The sequence below is a fragment of the Liolophura sinensis genome, chromosome 8 (genome assembly GCF_032854445.1).
Source record: "Liolophura sinensis isolate JHLJ2023 chromosome 8, CUHK_Ljap_v2, whole genome shotgun sequence".
In the NCBI taxonomy this organism is placed as follows: Eukaryota; Metazoa; Mollusca; class Polyplacophora; order Chitonida; family Chitonidae; genus Liolophura; species Liolophura sinensis.
In genome coordinates this window covers 21,504,696-21,528,983 of record NC_088302.1, presented here as the reverse complement: position 1 = coordinate 21,528,983, position 24,288 = coordinate 21,504,696, and the positions used below count along the sequence as shown (strand labels likewise).

Here is a 24,288-nt window from a genome sequence, read left to right as displayed (position 1 = left end):
ATTTAAGTGAATTTGAAGCTGGATGATGGAGAGTGTTCTATGGCAATGTTTTGCCAGACAGGGTGGAGTCTGAGCAGAAACTTGACACTGTTAGTTCTTTGCTAACACCTACTGGGATAAATACTCGCAGAAAATACTGATCATTTGAGGCGATTTACCCGTAAAGCTGTTTCAGTATATTTTTTCTTCTTTGGAAGTTTATTATTTTTATTTTTTTGTGAAATTTTTTTTTTTTTTTTTTGAGGTTTTTTTCACCTTAAATGTATAGTGAGTCAATCAGGAAGGAAGCATATAACGTCTGTTTTCTTTATGTTTTTCAGAATACTGTGGCAAAAAGATGACAGAGGACACCACACCTGTACCACCCCCACCTCCACCTGCTGACGTCAGCGCTAACGGGCAGGACAAGGGCGTTGCCCACAGCAACAGCCAATCTACATAAGTCAAAAAACTTAAGTGGGCCAGGCCACCCAGAAGAAGACGATGTGACAACGCATCACAGGTCATCCCAGCTAAGAGTTCCAGAATTCACCAAGAGGAAAATCCATGACAACAGTCTGCGTGGTGATACTGCAGCGGAAGTGGCCGAGAATGGCTCTGACCACGAAGTTGACGTGATTAGTAACTCTCCAGACATTGCGCAGGAATTCGTAGAGGGGTTTGATGTTAAACGCGGGGATTATGACGACGAGGAGGCAGAAGGGGAGGTAACTTGCCCAGTCTTAACTTCTCGTCTGCCTCGTCGTGCTCCTTTAACTCAGTCGCTAACTCGGTTCAGTCTTCTTCCTCAGACCCCTCTGATACCCACCCTCAGACGTCACAAAACAACAACTACAAGTCACTCTCCCCATCACAACATGACACTAAAGTGCCACTTATTCGCTTAAGTCAATCAAGTCTGCCTTTGTGAACCGCGGGTGCAACAGGCCCGCCACTGTAGGACAGATGTTTGCTTTGAAGAAACGGTTGAAGGAGTCAATGAACGGACATGGTGAGGCCGGCGAGAGATTGTCTCCCAGCCTATTGTCTACCGGAGACCCCTCTTCTGATCACTCCCCAAGTCCTGTGCTTCCAACGTCCAATGGCGATGAGCCGCTGGATTTCTGTCCAATTAAAATTGAGGATCCAGTCAAGGTAGGTTGGTTCTCTAGAGGATTTTCCTCAGCATTGTTTCACAAGGCTGGTGTGGTTCTCGCATGCAAAATCTGCAGATGAAGGCCATCCTTAAAAAAATTTGTTGGCCAGGATTTGACACCATCAGATAAAATGGGTAGATCAGTTGGCATTTTTTTCTATTCAGGCTAATGAAAAAGAAGCAGATGGTAAAAAAAATTACATCATTGAGAGAAAAACTAAACAAAAAACTTCTGTCTAAATCTCAGTAAAAAGTTTAGAATAAAGCTCTGAGTTCTGCCCAAGAATATATTTTTAATAATGGCCTTATAGCTAATAAATGACTGTACCTGTACATACATGTGTGTATAATTTATTTATTTATTTATTGATTGGTGTTTAACGCCGTACTCAAGAATATTTCACTTATACGACGGCGGCCAGCATTATGGTGGGAGGAAACCGGGCAGAGCCCGGGGGAAACCCACGACCATCCGCAGGTTGCATGTGTGTATAAGAAAACAGACAAGGTGATAATACAGTATATAATAATAATATAATATATTATTATTATATTCTGTATTATTAGAATTAAATTTGCTTTATGAGTGTGTGTGTGGGATGTATAATACTGAAGCAACTCCAGGTAATAAATTTTTATAAACAAGTGTTTTCCTCAGAGAGTAAGGCCGCCTCCTGAAGCGGGGTCAGCTTAGTTTCTTCTCATGTATTTAACCATCACCTCTACAAGGTCACGTTTGGGTCTGGCTTTCACTGGATCAGTGACTCGTTTCCTCGAGATTATTTCCAGGTATCTGGCGAGGTGCCTAAGTTTCCATTTGGCTCTGTTAGGTTCCTTCAACTTTGTGGGACAGTAGTACATTTGCTCCAACGGAAGATTTCTTGGCTTTTGTATGTTAGTGCTTTTCAAGCAATGCGTCTCTCTTGGAAGAGCAGTATTTATAATGATCAGTGATGATTTAAAATCTTAAAAAATCATAAAATCAACTATATCTTAGCAATTTGTAACGAGTGTTTTGAAATAGTACGAAAAGTGTTTAAATACAAAGTACATTAAACTACATATATACCACCCACTTCCATGCAGTTTACCCTCATTTAATGAGATTGCTCAGGGTCATATCTAGAGTAACTTCAGTTCTGACTGCTCCCAAACTGTTGGTTGCCCCAAAGTAAACAATCTGTATTAAAGCTAACAAGTAAATGAAACAAAAATATGATGGTTTACCAACAAAAAGTTAGGTTTTCATACAAATTTCTTTCATTCACAGACTTAAAAGCTTTTAAGAAAAGCATCATTTTGAGGCACATTTTGAAAATTTCTTTATGCACGGTCATGACGTCACCATTAAGGTTTTGGATCAGAACCTTTGATGTTTTTCTGGATATGGCCCTGATGTTTGATAAATGTTACGGTCTGTCAATCCATGGATGAGCTCGTAAGACGTGACCAACCATCTGGAACTGTTTCAGAGGCTAGGGGCTTGCTGCTGGCAGTACACAAGAAATCCGCAACGGATTCAACCACCTACATGTACATAGTACACATTTTGACTCATTAAGATCACTGTTCCATTATTTGGGCAGCTTAAGTGCCCTTACTTGACCATTTGATTTCAATCTTAAAAGTGTTTTCAGATATGTCTTCAATCTTAATCATAAAATTTGATTCTACTTTACTGGCCGAGTTTGTTGCAGATTTAGTGTAGCTTACCTACAGACAACTTTATAGAACCAGGCCTGAAAGCGCCCTTGAAAAGGACTCTTGGTTACGGTGGTATAAAATCAGATGTAAAAAACCGATTAAAAGTCAGATTTTAACTATTGAAAGCCACAGATGCCCTGGACAGGTTTTATCAAATAAGTTTCCAGACACAAATTTCAGGATCCACATGTAAATCTGGTACACACATGTAGATGTACATGTACTTTACACCCTTCGTGCACATCTGTTTTTGTAAGTTGATAATGCCCAAGAAGTAAAGATACAGGTACACCTATGTGTACATTGTGTGTCAAGCTTTGTACATTTAGGATGCGTGGTTTCACATATTCGTAAAGGCTTTAAATGTGGGAATCCAATTTTATCCTAGGGTATTTTTTGGTCGGGGAGTCATGTTGTAGTTTTAGACCTTATGTCAAACAGATTCTGAGAATCATGTCAGCTGCAGGTACATGTAAAAGTATGAATGTAGACTGGTAGCAAGGTTTTGCAGGTATATATAGATGACGTGGTATGATGATTAGCCGATGGCCTTCAGGTTGACAAGTTCTATATTTATTTCATGCTATTGGAAGTATTTTCAGCCGTGTTCTGTAGTCTATATTTCAACACTTGTAATTCCAGCTTCAGCAGTCAGCTCAGCTGTGAAAGTCACAAGCAACGTTTGCGACGTTTTAAAAATTGAACAAATAACCTTTGGGTAAATGAAAGGAAGTCAAATAAGCAGTATTCTTCCATCAGTTCATGTGAATCCCGAAGCATTCGTCTCTCATCTCAAAACACAAGGTCTAAATAATGCCTGTATTGTTAATATTTGTCTGTTAACTAAGAGTTATGAAAATGTTATTTGGGAATATTTCATATGTTTCTTGTTAATAATAGGCTATATATTTTATATATACACATATATATTGGGGGGGGGGTCCTCCGTGACGGAGGAGGATAGCATGCCAGCACTGTGCAACAACCTAGGATCCCCCCATCATTGCGGTAACTATGAGTTCGGCCACCTCATTCTGGCTTCCTCTCCCGCCGTAAGTGATTAGGTCTGGCAGCTACCTGCAGATGGTCATGAGTTTCTCTCGGGCTCTGCCACCATAATGCTGGCCGCCATCACATAAGCCAAATATTATTGAGTGCAGCTTAAAACACCAATCAAATAAACAAATCAGTTAAAGCCTGTTTGTACAAAGATCTTGGCTGTTGTTGTATGAGTGAAATATTTACAAGTACATGTATGATGTAAAACACAGTTCAGATGAAGATACAGATTCATGAAGTATTGCAAATCTCAACCTGACAGTGGTTTACCCAATTCAGTCGAAGACAGCATTGCCGACAGTCTCGCTGGTAATAAATTGGTAACTTAAATGATCATTTGTTGTCATGTGTCACCTCTTGTGATCATTGGGAGTTGTTATAATGTGATGTTATATAGGCTGAATTGTATATTACATGTACAAACTGAAAACCAGGACAAAAAGAAAGAGGCAGTTAGGAGCTATCAATTAGGTCAGTATTCCGTAATTAATGCCTTAGCCTGTTTTGTAATGATCAATGCTTATACACACTATGTGCTATACATATACATGTAAGTCACGGATGTGTGCTGAAGTTATCTCCCTTTGCAAACAGCTTACCTACATGGTTCACATCCTGTGCCCTGGTTTTTATTTCCTGGTTTGTTCATTGACTTAGTCACTTTTTTTCCCATTCTGTAGTCGTGATGACGACAGTAACAATGAACTGTTTCTGTTAATGAATAGAAGAATTTCCACACGCTGACAAGTAATAGCTAAGTGTTACAAAACTCATTGGAGAGGAGCTGATTTTTTTTTTTTTTTTTTTGGATGTGTATTGTTAGATTTCTGTTTGTACATGTAGCATGAAACGTGTAGCTGAGTCAACTGAGATAACAGAGACACGTATATACATGTACTTTCTCTATAGAACTGTTTAAAGCTGGTTGTGAATACTGGAGGTGCACATGTAGAAGCCAACATATACAGAGTATTAATTTTCATGCGAAATTGTAAATGGAATATCAACGGAAAATAATCGAAAGTGAAACATAAAATCTCATTGAACTTTATTTTCTGCTCATAATGTAGGTAATGTAGAGATTTGTTACCTTAATGTATGCGTGTTGTGTGTGTTGTCATTTTCTAAGAAATTGTGATTTGATTTGATTGGTGTTTTTGCAATACTCAAGAATATTTCACTTATACGATGATGGCTAGCCTTATGCTGGGAGGAAACCAGGCACAGCCCGGGGGAAACCCATAACCATCTACAAGTTGCTGGCAGACCTTCCCACTTACGGCTGGAGAGGAAGCCAGTATGAGCTGGACTTGAATCCAAAGTGACCGCATTAGTAAGAAATTATGAAGTGTGTATCTGAACACAACTAAAAGCCAATGATCTTTTACCCAATGTTGTGAAGTTTTTGGACAGAAATTATCACTGAAATTGAGGATAAAATTGTCCAGAGATTAGGCTAATGAAACTTTTACCAAAATATTCATGCAGGGAACAATATACATGTAGCTAAGTGTCATTCACCTGTTCAAGATTTAATAACTGAATAGAAGATGAACAAGTTGAAATGCCCTGTAATTGTATAAATCACATTTAATTTTGACTCGTCAAAGTTAAAGAATTTAAAAAAATTAAAATCAAATTATGTGCAAATTCTGTACTTTGTGGAAAGGTAGCAGGTGGCCACAACCACATTAGGGAGTGGGCAGGGGACTAGCATCCACCTGTAACAGGGTGGTTATGGGTGGGCAGGTACTCTCAGCCCCTCATTCACACACAAATACCATGTCCTGGAGACCATGCCCCCTCTTCTAATTGCGTGCCAAGAGAAATGTCAGGTGAGACTACATGCTTAGCTATGTGACCTGGTCTACTCTACCTGTATACATGTACAGGCATATGTAAATGAGGTTGACGAATTTTGCGACCTCACCTGTGGCACCTAATAAGGTAGTACAGAAATGGTTGCCGTTGTTGATGAACAGTACATCCTGGTAGAGACTATGGAGGTGTTAATGCTACATGGAATTCTGAGCAGATGTTGTGTGTCCCTTAAGTATACTATAGAACTCAATTTTGCACTCACGCACCTGAGTATGACAACAGGTGTGAAAGGCCCGAGTACATTGAAAGTTAATTTCTTCAAGAATATAAATTTTTTCTTCGAGACATGTCTCTCTTAAAAGCTTTCTCTAACTTTCTCTGAAACATTTATTTATTTTATAGATGCAGTGTTTGAATTCTATGATTCAACTTTTTGGATCAGTTCAGAGTTGGATTTTTTGGGGGATGTCACAAACTGTTTTCAAGCTGAAAGACATTATTGTTCAAATTTTTGATTAGCAGATACTGTAAATACAAATGAATAAAGCTATTGTTTTGGATATATGGTAAATGAGGTAGAATTTTCCTTATGAACGGGCGAGTAAACATTATGTTTGGTGTTGACACTTACATTTTTTCAGTAGAATATCACCCTGTCTTCCAAACAAAATCTCTGAACACTTCTCTGAGATAAATAGAACACTCAAAATCAGACAAAAAATGCAACTTATCCTAAGTGACCATAAATTTTGTCCAACTTACCCATTTTTTCTGATTCTGAGAGTTCTGTTGATTTTAGAAAGGTGTTTTGAGGTTTGCTTGTAACAAGGGATTATATTCTGCTGGAAAAATTGTTTCATCACCGAAAAAACACATTGTGACATTTATTTGACTATGAAAACGCCCTTTTTTTGGCGAAATTTTAGGTCATTTGTTGTCGTCGTGGTCGAAATTTTAAATCGTACATTTTAGCAGTGTGTTCAATTTAACGGCGTGTTCACTAATGAGTATTTATAGTCTGTGTCTGTGATAGTCTGTGACTTTAAGAAAAAAGTCATTTGCAAAACACATATAGGATCTGTATCATTTGTAAGTGAAAGTACCGCAAGTATTGCATATATGTATAATTCTTTGATATATATTTGTGGTACATGTAAATAATAATCTGTAGAGATGATAGCTTTATAGGTGAATACTCCGCTCTGCATGCATTTATGGTATCAATGTGTTTTTTGTTTGTTTTTTTTTTGTTTTTGTTTTTAATTGTTGATGATTTGTTTTTTGGAGTTGTCCAGTTATCTGAATCTTAACTACACAGTTTGGGAGTTTGGTGTTTTCATGTGTGTAATGCTTTGGAAACTATGCAGGCTAGAGTACATGTTCCTTGGATTTAACGGCAGTATTTTTTTGCATTTTCTTTTCGGTAATATGAGCTAGGCTCAAGTCCTAGTAGTCAGGCTTTGGAATTGACCGGTTCCTTAAAGTCTTGAACTAGGGGACATTTAAAACAAATGATAACACAAGGAAGCGAAAATTACAGGGCATTAACTGAACAAACATGAAAGAGACTTGGCCGGGAGCAGACAACTGGACTTCCTGTGGCGGGTGGTGTGTGGCTGTGTACAGGCGCGCCTCGGGGCCCGCTACTGCCAGGTACCAGCCACGGATTACTGCTTGTGGCACACACAACACACCCCGCTTGGCTTGGCTACCGGCCCAAATCTGCCCCTAATCTCCCAGCACTTTGAAGCGGGCCGATACAGCAGTCACAGCCTCGTACATGACCCATATCGGCAAACATTGGACCCGATATGGGGTTGGCTGTGAACTGGCATCGGCGCACGTGCCCGAGGTGGCCGGCGTTTACATCGTAGGCTTTAGAGCAGCACTGGTGCTGGCCAACCAGCCAGCCGGCCTGTAGGTGTGGCAAGTGATCAATGATCAGTGATATGGCGTGGGCTGAAGCCTCATCCTTGAATACAAAGGTCCCAAAGACATGCTATATACCACACTAACTGTTTGTCTCCATCACTTCTAAGTACATGTATATACTAATGAAGTCAGTTCTTTATCCCCGTTTTTTTGGTGGGGTCTTTTTATAGTTTTTACGAAATTCTTGTATGAGCTTTGTTTCCAGCTGATATTGTTTTATATGCACTCGGAACTTCTTAGCCCTGCCCTAGCGACAAACACTGTGCATCGTACTGCATGGAACCCTCAAAAACCTCCACCCTCTTTGCACTGCACTGACTTTCGCTCAAACTCAATTACCTTTAAGAGGTGTCTTGGATTATTGCGAGTGCTGGGCCTCTTCTGGCATCCTGTCCAGTCCCACTTTGAGTCTTGTCTTTTGATCAAACTACATGTATTACATATGACTACCCAGCCTCCCCCCCCTCAGATAACTGTGTCGATTGCCATGATCATTTCTTTTGATTTGTCTGTGGAAATCGGAACTGACTTGCATGTACATTTTCATGACATGTTTGCCAAATTTTCAGTTTATGTAGGTGGTTTCATTTGATGGAAAAAAAATGAATACTTGTTTAAACATAATACATATGCAACATATTTTGTGGTGTGTGTGTGTGTGTGTGTGTGTGTGTGTGTGTGTGTGTGTGTGTGTGTATTATTTTCTTTGTCTAAATGTAACATATTAATTTGGGTAGTTGTGTAGTAGGTTTTCAGTGGAGAATTTAACAGAGGAAAAAAATAATCTGGTGTGACCTATCCAGTGTGTGAAATGTTGTTCATAAGGCCCACATTTCAGAGCAATTGACTTTTTTGTCTGAATGGAAAAATATGTAGTGTAATTCTTCAACTTTTTCGTATGTTTGCAGGGGGTTTATTTAAGCATATCCCGAATGTATTATTCTGTGTGGACTGATAAAATTATCCTTTTTGTGAAGCCTTGAAATTGGTCACTCCTGCTAATGTAGTTTTGTCTTAAAATCAAATTATAAATGCGCATAAATTGCATTGAAAATTGCTCTTTCATATGCGAAAAGATAGAGGAATTAGGGTATATAAAAAATATGTATCGTGTGAATTTGCATTTTTTTGTGACTTGTATGTATCTTGTATTAATAACAAAGTAGCTTTGCATTGGGAAGGCAAAATTGCAAGTATTTGAACATGAAAAGAGGCTGGAAAACCTTTGTTTCTCTGCATTTTTCTGCGATATGCATGAGGATTATGTGATGCCACGAGGATTATGTGAGGACCCCTAAAGAATTAAACCTTAGGGTGATCTATTTTCCAAACTGTTATAAAGGTTTGTTATATCACATTTGAGGTGGTAGGAATGGTTCACACGTACAGCGAATGACTTAAAAATTTCTGCCTAAAAAGTGCATTTTCAGAGGCAAATAAATGTGATTAAATATTAGTTTTGTGCTGAAACTCAAATTTTTCCAATAGAATATTCGTGTACCTTACAAGTAAACTTCAAGACAAATTCTTATGATCCATAGAAATCTCAAAACGGGCAAAATCAGTCATGAACGAAATTTTAGGTCATTAACCGAACATTTCATTTTATAGAATTTCAGATTTTATTAGTCTAAATCCTCATGAATGAAGTACCAGTGACTGTGATGGGCGAGGTCTGTATTTTGAGGCAGGAATGGAGGAATATGGTGATTATTCAGGAAGGTGTATATGTGATTGCATCTGGGTAAATATGTATAGGTGATGCCCCTACAGACAGTGTGGTAATAGATTCAGTTTTGTGGTTGACTTCAGACATGCATAAAAGGGTCCTTTTGACAACGATGACTTTAACAAGAAAGGGGATGTTTGAATGGAGAAGTGTACCAACGCTTTTTTTTTTTCTTTTCTTTCATAAAAAGGATTTTGAGTAAAAATGCATAGGTAGAATTGATGTGAAAAATAAGTGTTTGACTTTATGGGTATGGAAATGTGAAAATCAGCATAAATTGTTTGAGGCTGAGTTTAAATGTCGGGCGGGTGAAGTGATGAGAAAGGAGTTGTTAGGGGTGGAGCAGATGAAAGCTTTGTGTTAAGTTGTTGAGGGTGTACTAGTTTAGGTGTTAGTATACAGAGCAAGAGGCCACTGAGGAAGAAGACCTCTTCAATGTGAACAATTTTTTTTTCCCCCCTTTTACATCAAGATACCTCTGTGAAACTGAGCAGTCGCCATAGCAACCGGTGTATGAGGATGTGACATTTCAGGGTGGGGAGTGTCTTGAAATTGATGGCCTCATTATTACAGGTCATAACTGCTGACCCTATCCTCACCTTCCCCCTCCCCTCTCCCAAACCCCCTCCCTCCCCCCATCTTCCCTTCCTCAGTCCATCTCATACACTTTCTTTTTCACTGGTCACTGGTTTGGATGTAAGGAGCTAAACTAGTTCTTAGTTCTCAAGACGTCTCAGGTAGCTCCAGCTGTATACCTGTGTGGGAAGAGGTGTGCTGGTGACATTTGTTCTCATTAGCTCCGCAGGTAAAACAACTCAATTTACCTAAGCGTCTGAAAGGCTGGTGATGGGGAGAATGTGGGAGAGCAAGAGAAAGTCTACGAGAAATAGACAAGGTGAAAAAGGCCAGAGTGGTCACCCAGGACAGTTAGAGCTCTCCGTCGTGAGATCCGTTAGCTTCAGAGACCCTAGGTCCGATTAAAGAGACAGGACGGATTTCCAGCCTGTCAAGCAGTCAGTATCTCAGGTGGAGGTGTGTTCGCTTTGATACCAGTCCAAGTTAGCCTGAGGCCTTTGTGCTCGCTCACTCGCTGCACTTTCGTACGAGCCCTGGCAACAAGTGGCAAGAGCAAGCAGAGATGGGAATGGTCCTCTGCCATCATCGCTGATCACTTTTTGCCAGATACTTGATTTGGGCTTGACAGCATCAAAGTAGACCGATCCATTGTGCCCTGTGCACAGAGGGGTGTCAGTCGGCTAAGCCCAGCACTAACCTGCCTGGAGGTGATGTAGTTTCCGTGCTAGACGGGCCCTTCGCTGGAGTGAGCACATCCGTGTGTTAAGTGTCCTTTGTGTTGTATGTATAAGGTGGGGTATGATGTGTACCGCCGCCTAGTTAGCAGTCTGCTAAGACACATTGGAGCGGGATGCACACCCCGGCTGCTGTCATTAGTATGGAGCTCCGCTGGCCCTGCTGGGAACGCCTCTGCCTTTTGAGAGATTCACCTACAGTAATTGTATGTCCATCTTAACTCATCAATATATATATATATGTATACATATACATGCTGTTATCTTTACCTTTTCCTTGACCTTAAGGTAGATCTAATTAACTGGAAAACTTACAGGTAGTTACTATTATCAGCCACTGTTTTATAGAAAAGGGATTTGTTTCAAGGAAAGTAATGACACTTTAAAATAATTGTAGACTACCTAACTTTAGCGAAAAAAATTCGCTTTTCTCAAGTATGTGTTACTTTATTGATTTGAAATAATCAAAAATTTTTAAACATTTTTTGGCCATAACAAAAGTTTGATTGTAACTACTTTTGATTTGTACCTGTTTACTTCCAAGAAACTTCTTATATAGTAATGACACCTCAGCTGTGTAGATAAGTTGACTAGGTAAACCCTCATGTAGGTAAACCCTTATGTGGGTGTACACATACAACAGAAGTAACTAATCCCATCCCCTGTATGTTCATATACATTGGCCTTCTGAAAGTATCTGTTACCGACCCCCAGGAGACAGTTTTAGATTACATTTGTCAGAGATCTCAGCATTATATATGCATCTATCTTAGGACTTCAGGGGCTTCATGTATTGTCATGTGGAAGGTGGCACGGGGCAGGGCAGGGCTGGGCAGGGCCAGGCCTGGACGGATAACTTCCTTGTCCCAGGCTGACATTACCCACTCGACAAGAAGAAAACAGCAGTAAAATACAATCTCCTGTGCAGTGTTCTGTACATGTATCTACGCTATTGTCTATTCTGTCCTATTATGTTAGGGTGTTTCAAGGTTTTATTTTGTCAAGTAGGTCAGACTTTATTTTTTCCGTGCTGTATCAGGGTTCACTATATCACTAATCTTTGAACTGGAGAGAAGTCCTACTGTGAATAGTGCCCATATAGTAGTTTAGCACTGATCTACATTTGGTTAGCTGTATTTTATTGATTATTTATTTATTGATTATTTTTTTATTTAGTGAAACATACCACTGTGAGTATGATCATTTAATGGTTCCTCTACAGTTAGATATTGGCTCCAAGCTTTTCAAGATTTAATTAAAACTTTATTGATTGAAATTATCATGACTGGGGGAAACTTTTCAGTGGTGTCTTTGGAAGGCTTTACTCATGGAACTTATTTATACCTGATTCAGGTATACTATCTACTTTTTTCTTTCTGCAAAATTATTCATTAATTTAAAAATGATATTCATGATTAATTTATTGTTTTATTTCCAAGAAAATATCCAGTTATTTACCTGAGGCCAAAACTTCTCAAACTGATATACACTTAACAGACATGTATAATTGTCCACTTAGTTATTCTTTGGTAAGAAAATTTGATAGTAACTGTCAAATTTCCATTTTTCTATGCCTATAAAACTGACCACCCTCATACAGGTGATAAAGTTTTGAGGATGCGATTAAACAACATAAGGTTAATAAATAACTTGATTATTATTTTATTTGTAATATCTTATAAATTATGACCTTTTATAAAAGATATTATTTGGAGACAGACATAAGACAGACTGCTGTCATGCAGGTGATAAATTTTTGAGTATGCCATTAACCAACATCAGATTAAAGAACTTGTTATTATTTCAAAGGTGTTATTATGACCTCTAACAAAAGATATTGTTTGAAGGTTGCTGGTATAGGAGCAAATGTCCAGTTTTGTACACACAAAATTGACCATCATCATACAGCTTAATTCTCAAATTCACAAATTCTCAAGCGTACCATTAAAAACAACATCAGACAAAAACAAATAAATTTGTCATAATTTTATTAGTTTTATTATGAACACTTCGAAATATTATTATTTAAAGACCTCATATATAGGATCCCAAGCTCGCATGTAGTGGTGTATAAAGTGTTGAGAAGGCTGGGAGACAAGGGAGTATATATGCGTTATCAACTGTAGACGGCCATTCCTTAAACATTGGAACAATGGGGTGTTTCATCCAGCCCAAAAAGCTTTTCTTTTAAACATCTAAATTTAGGTGGTGACAATTTATGTAGTCGAAACAATGTATGAGGGGCTAGTGGAGGTTTTTAGCTGGGTGTCTGCCTGAGAACTCGTAAGGTGAGTTTTGCAGGCGAGTTGACAAGGTGTTGATTGACCGAGGTGTAGTTAGGTGTGCTGTGGCCCAGACACTGTTAGCTACTCAACCAGGCTCTGTCAGTAGCAATGTCTTTTAAGTGTTTTGATTTTTTTTCTTTTTATGGTCTTCGCTCAGATAAATGAAGCGTTTTAACATGCCAAACCAATTTGGGATTGTTGTCTAGTGGTCCAAAACAAATGAATCTCCTGTACTGTAGCGTTAATTAGAGCTAAGGTCATAGGTTGACACGAGTTCAGACGGGCCAAGCCCATGCACCAAGCCTTCAGGTTTTAGCTCGTTCTCTGTGGTATGCGGAGTTAAAGAAAAAATTAAGAAAAATTGGCAAAATAAGACCATGATTCTAGTTAAGGCTTATCAACGTATGTTTATGAAGGCCTACAGACTATCTGCTAATAATTACACACGATATATTCCAGTAGATATTTCTTAGCTTTTTAAAGTCTAGAAAAGACATTTCAGTCTGCGAGTTACAGTAAAGTGTAAAAAAGTTTGCATAGACGATTTATGATTATTAGATTAGATAATTAAGTGTTTTCATTTTGATTGTGTTTTTTTTTTTTTTGTTTTTTTTTATTACGGACCTAACAAAGTTTTCACACACGCGTTATCTCTTTCTACCATGGAATTAATCTTTATTTTGAAGAAGATATTTTTGTTTTGGAGTGTGTGGGAAGACTGGAGAACAGTAAATTAAATTGTTCACATTGTTCTTATGTGTGTGTTGATGGAGTCTACTAGCACCTTGAGGTTTGTTGTGGAACACTTTAGACCACTCCTCCACCTCACCCCCCAATTCCTTCCCACAAACCGACACTTGTTTTACTTCAGACTACATGCTTTTACGGGTGGACTAGAAAATACAGCTTATAATGTAAAAAAGTTATCCAGATTACTTTCACTTTCATTTTCTATTGACAGCCTGTGCAGACAGAGCCAGTGGATCTTTCCCTCAATAAGAAGGCTTTCGGCGGTAATTTTGGGAGTCCCCACCATCACCAAGGACTCGACCTTCGCATCAGCAGGAAAGGTGAGTTGCATTGTCTCTCTAATTACTACATGTACCAGTGAGCTAATCTGGGAGTTTGTAGTCACCAGATGATACTTTTTTTTGTATTTATACAGCTTGTAATGGGGCACTTAAACAAGTTTTTAGCTTGCCATTACAAAGTAAGGTGAGGAATTGTGTGGCAAAAAGAGGCAGTGTTTAGCATGTATTTGATTAGTGTTTAGCATGTATTTGATTGGTGTTTAGCATGTATTTGATTGGTGTTTAAATATCTAAATCTGGTTCTGAAAGGTAGCTGGTAAAATTTCGTAGTTTTCTGTGTGATTTTCAGTTTCCACCGCCTGTAAACCTGAAAGATGTACATTTAAGTAAAAAAAAAATTTTAATGACTGTATTAAACCTCTATTAAATAAGTGAAGCCGTGCGATATTTGCATCTAATTGTACGTGTTCAGTAATGCATGACATTTTGCTAAAATGGTTTTTTTTTTTTAAAGATCATTTTGGCTGTGAATTTGGCTGCTAAATTCTTTCTCATTTCAAGTTTTGGCTTAGATTGGACGAGTTTAGCTATCAACAAGAAAATTGGAACCTTATTTTATTCAGCTTCTCTTAGTTCTTCCTGGTTGCGGTATAGACGACATAAGAGTGGAAAAGATAGCAGAACGTTACAAAGCCATTTCAGTTGTGTATAGAAAAATTAGATAAAAGCTCCTGTGACATTTTTGAATACATTATTATGATTCAATGTTGAGTAACCAGTAATAGACGTGGGTTTGTCAGAGGCCTGTAGAAAGGAAAAGTTTTATCAGCATAAATATATTTTTTTTTCAGCAAACTTTTTCTAAACCTACACCTGTAACCCATTTAATGTTATGGAGCATATTTAAACTATGGTCTACACCCCGTATTAAGCTAGAGCGCATACTCTATTGAAGGAATAAACATTTTGCTTTTTACATGTGCTAACAAATGGTTTTATGTTGTTTTTTGGGTTTTTTTTTTTTTACCTTCTACGTCTATTTTCCTGGAGAAAATATTTGTACTTTGGTGTGACTGGTGTAGACAAGTGGTGGGGTGGGGCATAGGCTTTAGCCAGTCATAATCCTAAGAGTATGGACTTGTGCCTAACTCTATTCATTTGAGGGCAGCTTTTCACTTCACCTCAGCTCCAGATGGTATTATTTCAGATTAACACCTTTTTGGGGGTAAAGTTTTGTTAACGCAAACTTTCTTATCAAACTGAAGATGAGTCCTTTTTATTGCTAAACACTTAGTGATGAATACTGTATAGGAGTTTTAGCCAGGCTATAGAACTGCCGTGTGATGTTGACGGAGGCCGTGTTTGCAGAGATACACGGCTATTGCCCGCTCAAAGGGAATGTCTGCACATAGATTAACCACCTCCCTGTGGTGCAAGTACAGGGTTGGGTCCCCTCGACCTCACCTGACTGACCCCTCCCCCAGCTGATCATTTACTGAAGCACAGGTACACCAGAGAAACTCATTATGTTCGTACACGTCCCCTATTAATGTAGTTGTTAGTTCCGAAAAGGTTTCGCTATACCCCTCTTTATGGCTATGGAATGTTACCAATACGATGTGGCACAGTTTTGGGTGAAGTTACTCGTTCAAACAGAACATGCTGACATGAGGCAAACAGGTGGAGATATTTTATTACCTGTGTGGTTATTAGATTTAATCTCTTAATTGATTTCAAATTTCAGGTGTACTTCAAATAAGGTCAGCGTATAGAACATGTAGTTCTTCATTAAAGTCATAACAGAACCACCTGTGAAATATAAACTGTAATAATTCTCAAACACCTTCCTTAATTTCTCGCTGTTTCATCAGGAATTTTTCGCCCATTTTTTTTTTTTTTTAGAAAGATTGTCACTTTTAACCTTAACATTACATTTTATTTTGGCCTGAAACAAGGATACAATTGATTCAAATTGTATCCATATTTGATTGTTGTTTTATGCCTTATTGAGAATTGTTTCTTGAAGATTGTGGTGTAACCCACCTAACTTTGACAAGATCCAGACAATATTTCCCACATGTGACAAACACTCAAATTGGCCTGCCTGTGTAGATTAATATCTATATATAGATTTTAGTTTGACGAGTTTAGCTTTTGCTTGCCATCATATAAGTGAAATATCCTAGAGTGTGGCATAAAAACATCAATCAGATAAATAAATCAAAACCAATTTTTGCTTCTCTGTGGTAATATAACAAATCATTTAAATTACGAAAAATTTGTACATCTGTGGATTAAGATCAAGGTATAACACAAAATGTCTTCATATCAGAATTTTGTCTCTCGTGTATGGACAGCGTTGAGGGTTAGGGCTTGAGTGGTGATGTGGATCAACATTATAGAGGTAAAGGTTGTACAGGAAGATACCGAAAGACAGCTACATGTAGTTGTGAAGGGTTCTTGTTAAAGGCTACATGAAATACTTGTTTTGTATTTCTTGACACTAAGTATATGACCTGGATATATTAAAGTACAAAAAAGCGTCTTAGTTTTGTTCTTGGGGCAGAAATATGGCTTTAAACTGGTTTGCTTAAGGCCACAACAGTCGGTACAGGTAATAAGTGGGTTGCTGTGGTGACGTCAACAGTGATAATTGTCAAAACGACCTTGTTTGGGGGGTGGGGGTTGTGGTTTGGGGGAGAGCCCGATTTGTGACCCTAAGCTGGTCCTGCAACCCATGAATGTTCATCAATGACGTCATTTTCGAGCATTTCTCACCATTGACGGAAAATGTGCATAAAATAGAGGGGTTATCAAGTAATACAAATGGCGTCTCAAAAGTGAACATTTGTTTCGTCCTATCACAGTTTTTTTGTCATATCTTTATTTTCCTTAAACCGTACTCTTCAATTCACAGTACCTTTTCACTTATCCTTTAACAGTAAAGGTAAGGCAACATAAAAACTATACAGCTATAATTAACCTGGTCTCACTGCCTCAGAGACTGATGTTAGATTTGACTGATCTGCCTGGGGGAGAGAGGGAGTAGGAGAATATGGAGAGGTACATGTGGGTGTGCCAACGGGTGAATTAGTGTGCTGGTGTTACAAGCCTGGCTCCGTAAGGCCAAGGACAGGACAGAGGTGGTTGGAGGGGGAGGGGAGGGGGGGAGGGGTTGGTTGGTTGTTGCGGTACGGGAGAAATACTTACAGGATATGTCAAACCCCGCTCACAGCACTCTGTCTCTATTGACCCTGTAAATCCAACCCATCTGACACTGACACGCATACTCAATGAGGAGACTGTAGATCTATATGTCTATGCTAATTAACTCTGCCACACCTGAACACCTGTGCTAACGAGGGCTCCCCATGCTCCAGATCTACCTGCCCCACCCACCTCGGCTACCAGGCTTCATTAACTCCACCTTTATCCTCATTTATGTAGACATATTTATTGTTGTGTTTTTGTTGGTTTTTTGTTTGTTTGTTTTCTTGCTTACATGATGCACATGTCTGCCACATGTTTCTTCATGACATTGTTTTTACCTGTACATTATGCCTTCAGGTGGTTAAATCTTGCTCTGTTTTTTTCACCCCTTAGGAGAACAGGAAGATCATCCAAATGTCACACTGGATACAGTCAATAAAATCGGATCAGCAGCACTTCTTTCCTTGCAGCGGATTAAGGAGGCCTCAGAGTAAGTACAACAGTGATGCATTTCACTCTACATCAGTTTGGCCATGGGCTCAAATCCACTTCATTCTATTTTGTCTCTCTGGTGTTTAGTTCAAAATTCTGAATTATTTCTCACTGTCAAAGTTTTTAATGTTGAGGTGCAATTATTTTTAAGTGTGGCATTGCAGATGAATAAAATGTGTCAGTTAAAGAGGTTGTCAGAGAGAATCTAATTGAAGTTTTGCTATTATGTATATTTTAGAATAGCCCAAATAATTACCTTTTAATAGTACAAATAATTACCTTTTAATAGCCCAAATAATTACCTTTTACACAGTATCAGCTTCTTCTGTTCATGCGTTACCTTTCCAAATTGGTAGTAAAGTTCCGACAATTTGCAAGATACAGTATATTTTTTTCTAATGTTAGAGTCATCGGTAAATAAAGAAAATTTGATTTTTTCAGCGAATCTGGATTTTTGGAAAAAAGTCTTTTGTATAGCCTTTGGCAGAAAGTCAGATTCCGTTCATAGAGTGTTGACTTTAGCATCATTCAGTGAGCAATGCCATTAAAACGTAGTAAATTCGTGAGAATTGTAAACAAGGAAACAATATATGCAGTGACTGGTTCATTTCGCTTCAGCTTATTTTTCCATCTCATTTTCAGGCAGTTCAAGTCATATGAAAATGGAGCCAAGCGGCCATTTCCAATGTCTTCCATTAACGAAGAAACGCAGAGAAAGCGACGGGTACATCGTTGTGATTTTGATGGCTGTAATAAAGTTTACACCAAAAGCTCTCACCTGAAGGCTCATCGCCGCACACATACAGGTATTTATATTGCTGCACCTGCTACGTGTATATTGTACGCTTGCAAACACTCTGTGAGTTCAAGTCCAGCTAATGCTGGCTTCCTCTTGACCCATATGTGAGAACGTCTACAGCAACCTGCAGATGGTTTATTGATTGGATTTCGCCCACCATAATACTGGCTGCTGTTGTAAAAGTGAAATATTCTTGAGTACAGCGTAAAACACCAGAGAAAGAAATAAATAAAATTTAGTTGCAAACACTACTTTTGATTGTATTATTTGTGCAAAATTTTTATTGTTGCTCTATCAGTATGATGTGTGAATTGTTATCCTATCTGGACTTTCTGTGAATTGTAGCCATTTTAGTGTGCTCTGTGAATTGTTGCCATATTAGTATGCTCTGTGAATTGTTGATATATTAGTGTGCTTTGTGAATTGTCGCCATATTAGTGTGCTCTGTGAATTGTTGATATATTAGTGTGCTTTGTGAATTGTAGCCATATTAGTATGCTCTGTGAATTGTTGATGTATTAGTGTGCTTTGTGAATTGTTGCCATATTAGTATGCTCTGTGAATTGTTGACATATTAGTGTGCTTTGTGAATTGTTGCCATATTAGTATGCTCTGTGAATTGTTGCCGTATTAATGTGCTCTGTGAGTTGTTACCATGTGAATGTTATGTTTGAGCTATTGTCATACTGGTATTGTGTGTTAATTGTGCCTCACTAGTATTCTGTGTGAATCGTTGCCATATGAGTGTTGTGTGTGAATGGTTGTCATGTCAGTATGCTGTTGAACTACATGTATTGCCATACTGGTTCTTGTATGAATTGTTGCCATGCAAATATTCTGTGTTGGTGCTGTACCTGTATGCTGTAATTTCTTTCCCCAGGCGAGAAGCCATACGTGTGTACCTGGGAAGGCTGCACCTGGAGATTTGCCCGCTCTGATGAGTTAACGAGACACTACCGTAAACACACAGGTGACAAGCCCTTCAAATGTCAGGTGTGCGAGAGGGCGTTTTCACGATCAGACCATTTGTCTCTACACATGAAACGACACTGAGACCTCCTGAGACTGGGGACTTAAGGTCAGTGATTAAAACATGCTTGAGCGCTCTTTTAATTACATCAATCCTGATGGTAATTTTTTTTTTCATGTTGTTGTTAATGCCATAGTCAAGAATATTTCACTTTACAAGGTGGCTTCTGTAAAATGGGTGGAGGAAACAGGAGTAAAGAATTGATCTTGAGCGTGTCATACTGGTAAACGTTCCCACGTGACTCACGGATGTCTCATTGGTGGAACACGTGGTCCACGGCAACAATCATGGATGGCTTGTGAAAGAGAAACATCAACTGCTCCTTGCCACTACGGCCTAGAGAACAATGAAAGCAGGAGAACCTTGAAAACTCTGAGAATGGTTATGAACTGATATTGGGGTTTGCTCTGAACAGATCATCCACATTGTATTGCAATTTGTGTATCATTTGGTGATAGTTCAGTATTATGTTATACAACTGAAAACAGTGCTATATTGTACTAAAAACACCCCAGTCATGCTGTACTCAAAACAGTTCATCCACTGTATGTTGTTCTCAAAACAGCTCAGCCATGTTATATTTTACTCAAAACAGCTCAGTGATGTTATATTTTACTCAAAACATCCAAACCACGTTATATTGCACTGAAAACAGCTCAGCCATGTTGTGTTGTACTCTGAACAGTTCATCCACTTCTATTGTGCTCTAAAGTTCCTCCATGCTACATTTAAATGGTTCCTCCAAGCTGTATTTTGGTTCATTTATCTTGTATTCCACTCACCATTTTCTGTCTACTGGTGGTTATCATGCTAGCGCAGCACAGTGACCCAAGAACCGCTTACCCATGTGAGTTCAAGTCCAGCATATGTCAGCTTCCTCGCCGGTGATTTGTCGAAAGGCAACCTGGGGATGGTCTTGGGTTTTCTCCAGGGCTTTGTCAACTTTCTTCTTACTATAATGCTAGTCAACCATCATACAAGAGACACTTTGTTGCGTACGGCATAAAACTCCAATCAAAATAAATAAACAAATGTAACAGTTTCTCATGTTGTGTTGTTGTAGGTCTCCAGCTGTCTGTAAGGATGAGCCCAGTTCTCGTGTAGAGATAATGCTCAGTCACACAGGAAGTTTCAGAGTCTCGCTGATTCTCGCTCACTGCGCCAGGGACCTTCCTCTAAGTGCTGAGCTCACACAATATGCCGACAAAATGTGCCAAAACCCCTGGACATCAGCCTGTAGCTTTGTGTGAGCTTGTTATGGGAAAACGTGTGCTGAGGATAGAACAAGGAGAGCAAGCCTGATAGTGTTGGGAGCCTGGGCTAATGGGCATGGGATGTATAGTGTGCTCACCACAACTGTACTTGTGAGCTCACCAAATGAACTCCTTCGTGAAGTTGATGACACCAGCTCACCCGACCATGACAGTGTTCTTACCAAGTGAACTCTTCCAACACATGGGAGGGTGTAGACTGCATCTTTCAAAACGGGCTCTTCACGTGGATTCCTTCAGAAAAAATAAGGAAGAGCTCACAAAATCGACTCCTGTATTGGTGGTGCTTTTTTACCAAGCTCTAGGGCCGCCATATAGGATACAGCACCCAGGTCCTTAGTCATTCCTAACACGGTCTGGAGAGGCTGAACAAGACGAAGATGTATGCCACAATCGTGAAGGACATAGCCTGCTGGTGCATGGTGAATAGATGTGGATTGGTCACCCCTGTTGGGGGGTACATGCCTTGTTGATTGTTGGAAACCCTTGCAAACTTGAAGGAGACCCCACGATTCAGGATTTGTTTTGAATTTTCTCTGCTGACTTGGCCCCCTCTACACAAACAACGAGGCTTTTTCTTGACCCGGGGCAGTCATATTGGTGCTCTTCCCATGGATTTGTCAGTCCTCAACCTTCAGTATGGGCAGTTCAACCTGCCTTTCTCTGCATCAGAATTGGAACTGGCATTGTGTCAGAATATGGTGCTAGATCCCGTACCAAAATACTAACTGGGCATTTATGGAATTTTATCAAAAGCCTTAAAACACCCACCTCCCTTCGCTGGTTTCCCCCCGTTCACCGAGTCAGTTTCTCAGAAATGCTCTCCTTGCCACCCTTCCTGTGATTAAGTAAGTTTCTACATAGAACCTCTTTACTCTCAAAATTCCCACCTGTCACCCGAGTTTTCCCTCTACAAGGGTCTTATTTGGAAATCAAGGCTGCCAAAGTGAAGACGTGTTGTATGGTATAAAATTTGAAACACCATCTTCATACGACAGGTCCCAGTATCTGCTCCAGCACCCCCTTAAACTACCACCCAAACCCCATTCACTCTAGACCCCTCCCCACAGAGAATCTATTCACTTCCCCCATGTGCATATCATCAGTTACTGATACTCTGTTTGGTGCTCGCACCACTCCAGTCTAATCCGGTGCCTGCACCACAGTTCTGTCGTACACTTGGTACAAAGTCCTCTGCTGGAGACCTTCTGGTCACATGGCAGTCATGTGACCCTATAGCCTCTTGTGTGATGAATATTCATAAACTCCATGATGGAACTGCTAGTCAGTATGTGAGTGCCAGTACACATACCAATGTTTGTTGACGAGAGCTGGTCGTACCATTTGTTATGTGTTGTCTGTACAGTTTTTGTGTATCATAAAACCTATATCACTGTTGGTAATGTTATTATTTTGTCACCTTGTACACTTCTATTCATACATACATCTATACATATAAATATATATATCTATACATATATATATATAAAATTATAAAATACATTTTTATATATCCATATGAATGATTATTATACATAAGGAATTTCTTCGGTACATGCACGCAAAGTCCATGTATATTCTAGTTAATAATCATGATGATGAGCTCTTATGTAACTTATGTAAATACCGAATTGTGTTTTCTGACATTTGTGAAAAAAAAAAAAAAATACACTTCATCTCATTTGTATGTAACTTCATGCCCCGGAACATACGTATAAACCACACCTTTTTACATTAGCACTGGTTAACTTATCACAGTTGGTAGCAGATAGGCTGGTATTGGAGTTGTCTTGAGTTCTTCTGCAGTACATGTTTATCCACTAATTAAAACCTAGTTAAAACCATTGTACACCTGTGGAAGTCTACCCTGGAGGACTTTGATTGAAATCAGGTGAACACCTTTTGGGACACCAGGGCCCCGCCTGCTTGTAATTTAATCCCAGGTGCGCTCCCGTCTGCTACTGAGATATTGGTGTTCATGTTCAAAAATCAGTGGTAAAATTCAAGGAGAACGAACATGCTTGATGACGTAATTGAATGACTACGTACAAAACATTAACCAAAGCATTTCAGATGAACATCTTAAATCCTAAAGTTTTATTTACTTTAACAGAATCAAACACACATACAGTCTTTTATCTTTTTTATTCAGCTTTTGAATTAGCTTGTACAAAGATATTTGAATCAAAACCTCCAGTGTAATCAGGTGAAGTAGACAACCTCCAATAACCAGCATGTCCTGTCTTAACCCAAATTTTAATTGATCTCTACCTGAATGCTTTTTCTTGCCAGCTTTCCTCTCATGTACATGATCATTGTATAGGTGAAGATAATAATCTAGTAAATGCTTTCACGATAATTTTACTGTTAATCACTCTTAATCTTTGGAGAATGCAGACCTCAGCATTTTTAAGTGAAACTCTATGTTGATGATGATTTTTTTTAAGCCATGTACCAACCCTTTTGTGAATATGAAATTGATTCCTCAACTCTTTGCTCTATGACATGTTTAAAAAAAAAATAGTTTTTATGCAGTTATGCACACTGGTGTAGTGTGCTTTTGGAACACAAATTCAACTGGCTTGACTGGTTGCCCTTCTGGTAACTGCTTGCTTGAGTTGTAATTTCAGCTGTGTCTACAGAAAAGATTGTGGCATAAACCTGAGATCACATCCTACAGGTATTGTATTTCACTGGAACTTAAGCATTTTTACCGACACATTTTACTTGATTCTGATCGTTTCCTCATCTTATAATCCCACTGAAGATTTTTTAATGAAATTTGATTAATATCTTATGAAGGCCTTTGTGGGCTTCTGAAAATGCATCTTTACGCAGCAAACTTCAGGTGAAATACAATATTTGGATCATGTAACCAACACATTATTCGCCAGGTTTTTTCTGCATCCCAACTGCATCCTATATCCTGATAACGCTGGCATCCTATACAAATTTAGATGGCAGGATGGTCAGGGAAGGATTGTTGAAAGTATTCTATCTGCATCCTATTGAAAGGATTTTGCTGTCTGCTATGATTTGATGGTAGAAACAATGTACATCAGTGAATAATTCCTTTAATGGTCCCAGTGAATATAGATTCTTGTACTCAGGCCAATGTATAATGATCTGTTCAGAAGATGGAGTTTTCAGTTGTATAAATTGGATTTAAACTTAACATTTTTTTGAACATGAAAGAGGGTGAAGAGTTTTTAGTTATGCTGTAGAAGCAGATATTTTCTGTGTCGTGTTTGAGTGTTCACACATGAAGTGGCGAGACATTGATGAGATAACGGGGTAGTGGTTGTGTGATGGTGGGAGTGGACATTGTCACCTGGATGACCGGCTGATTACAGTTAGACTCTGAGCACACAGGTACGCCGTCAGGGGACAGGCAGGGGTTCGATCACTCCGCACACACCCCAGGGCTGTTTCCTGTGTCACAATCAATAGTGTACAAGCATCATTGGCTCTATAGACATC

At 39.0% G+C, this 24,288-nt stretch overlaps 1 protein-coding gene across 1 annotated transcript; it reads left to right on the top strand.

Moving 5' to 3' along the window:
- The first annotated feature begins 332 nt into the window (after nucleotides 1-332).
- On the top strand, nucleotides 333-22,255 carry LOC135472879 (Krueppel-like factor 12). Its single transcript, XM_064752587.1, has 6 exons — nucleotides 333-1,134; nucleotides 13,937-14,045; nucleotides 17,610-17,706; nucleotides 18,351-18,514; nucleotides 19,388-19,585; nucleotides 20,601-22,255. The coding sequence occupies exons 1-5, from the start codon at nucleotides 946-948 to the stop codon at nucleotides 19,558-19,560; spliced, it is 732 nt and encodes a 243-aa protein (XP_064608657.1). The 5' UTR covers nucleotides 333-945; the 3' UTR covers nucleotides 19,561-19,585; nucleotides 20,601-22,255.
- The last annotated feature ends 2,033 nt before the right edge of the window (nucleotides 22,256-24,288 follow it).

Coding starts and splice junctions, on each gene's coding strand:
- LOC135472879 (XM_064752587.1), top strand. CDS start 946: ATGTTTGCTTTGAAGAAACGGTTGAAGGAGTCAATGAACGGACATGGT. Junction 14,046..17,609: donor CCTTCGCATCAGCAGGAAAG/GTGAGTTGCATT, acceptor TTCACCCCTTAG/GAGAACAGGAAGATCATCCA. Junction 18,515..19,387: donor TCATCGCCGCACACATACAG/GTATTTATATTG, acceptor TTCTTTCCCCAG/GCGAGAAGCCATACGTGTGT.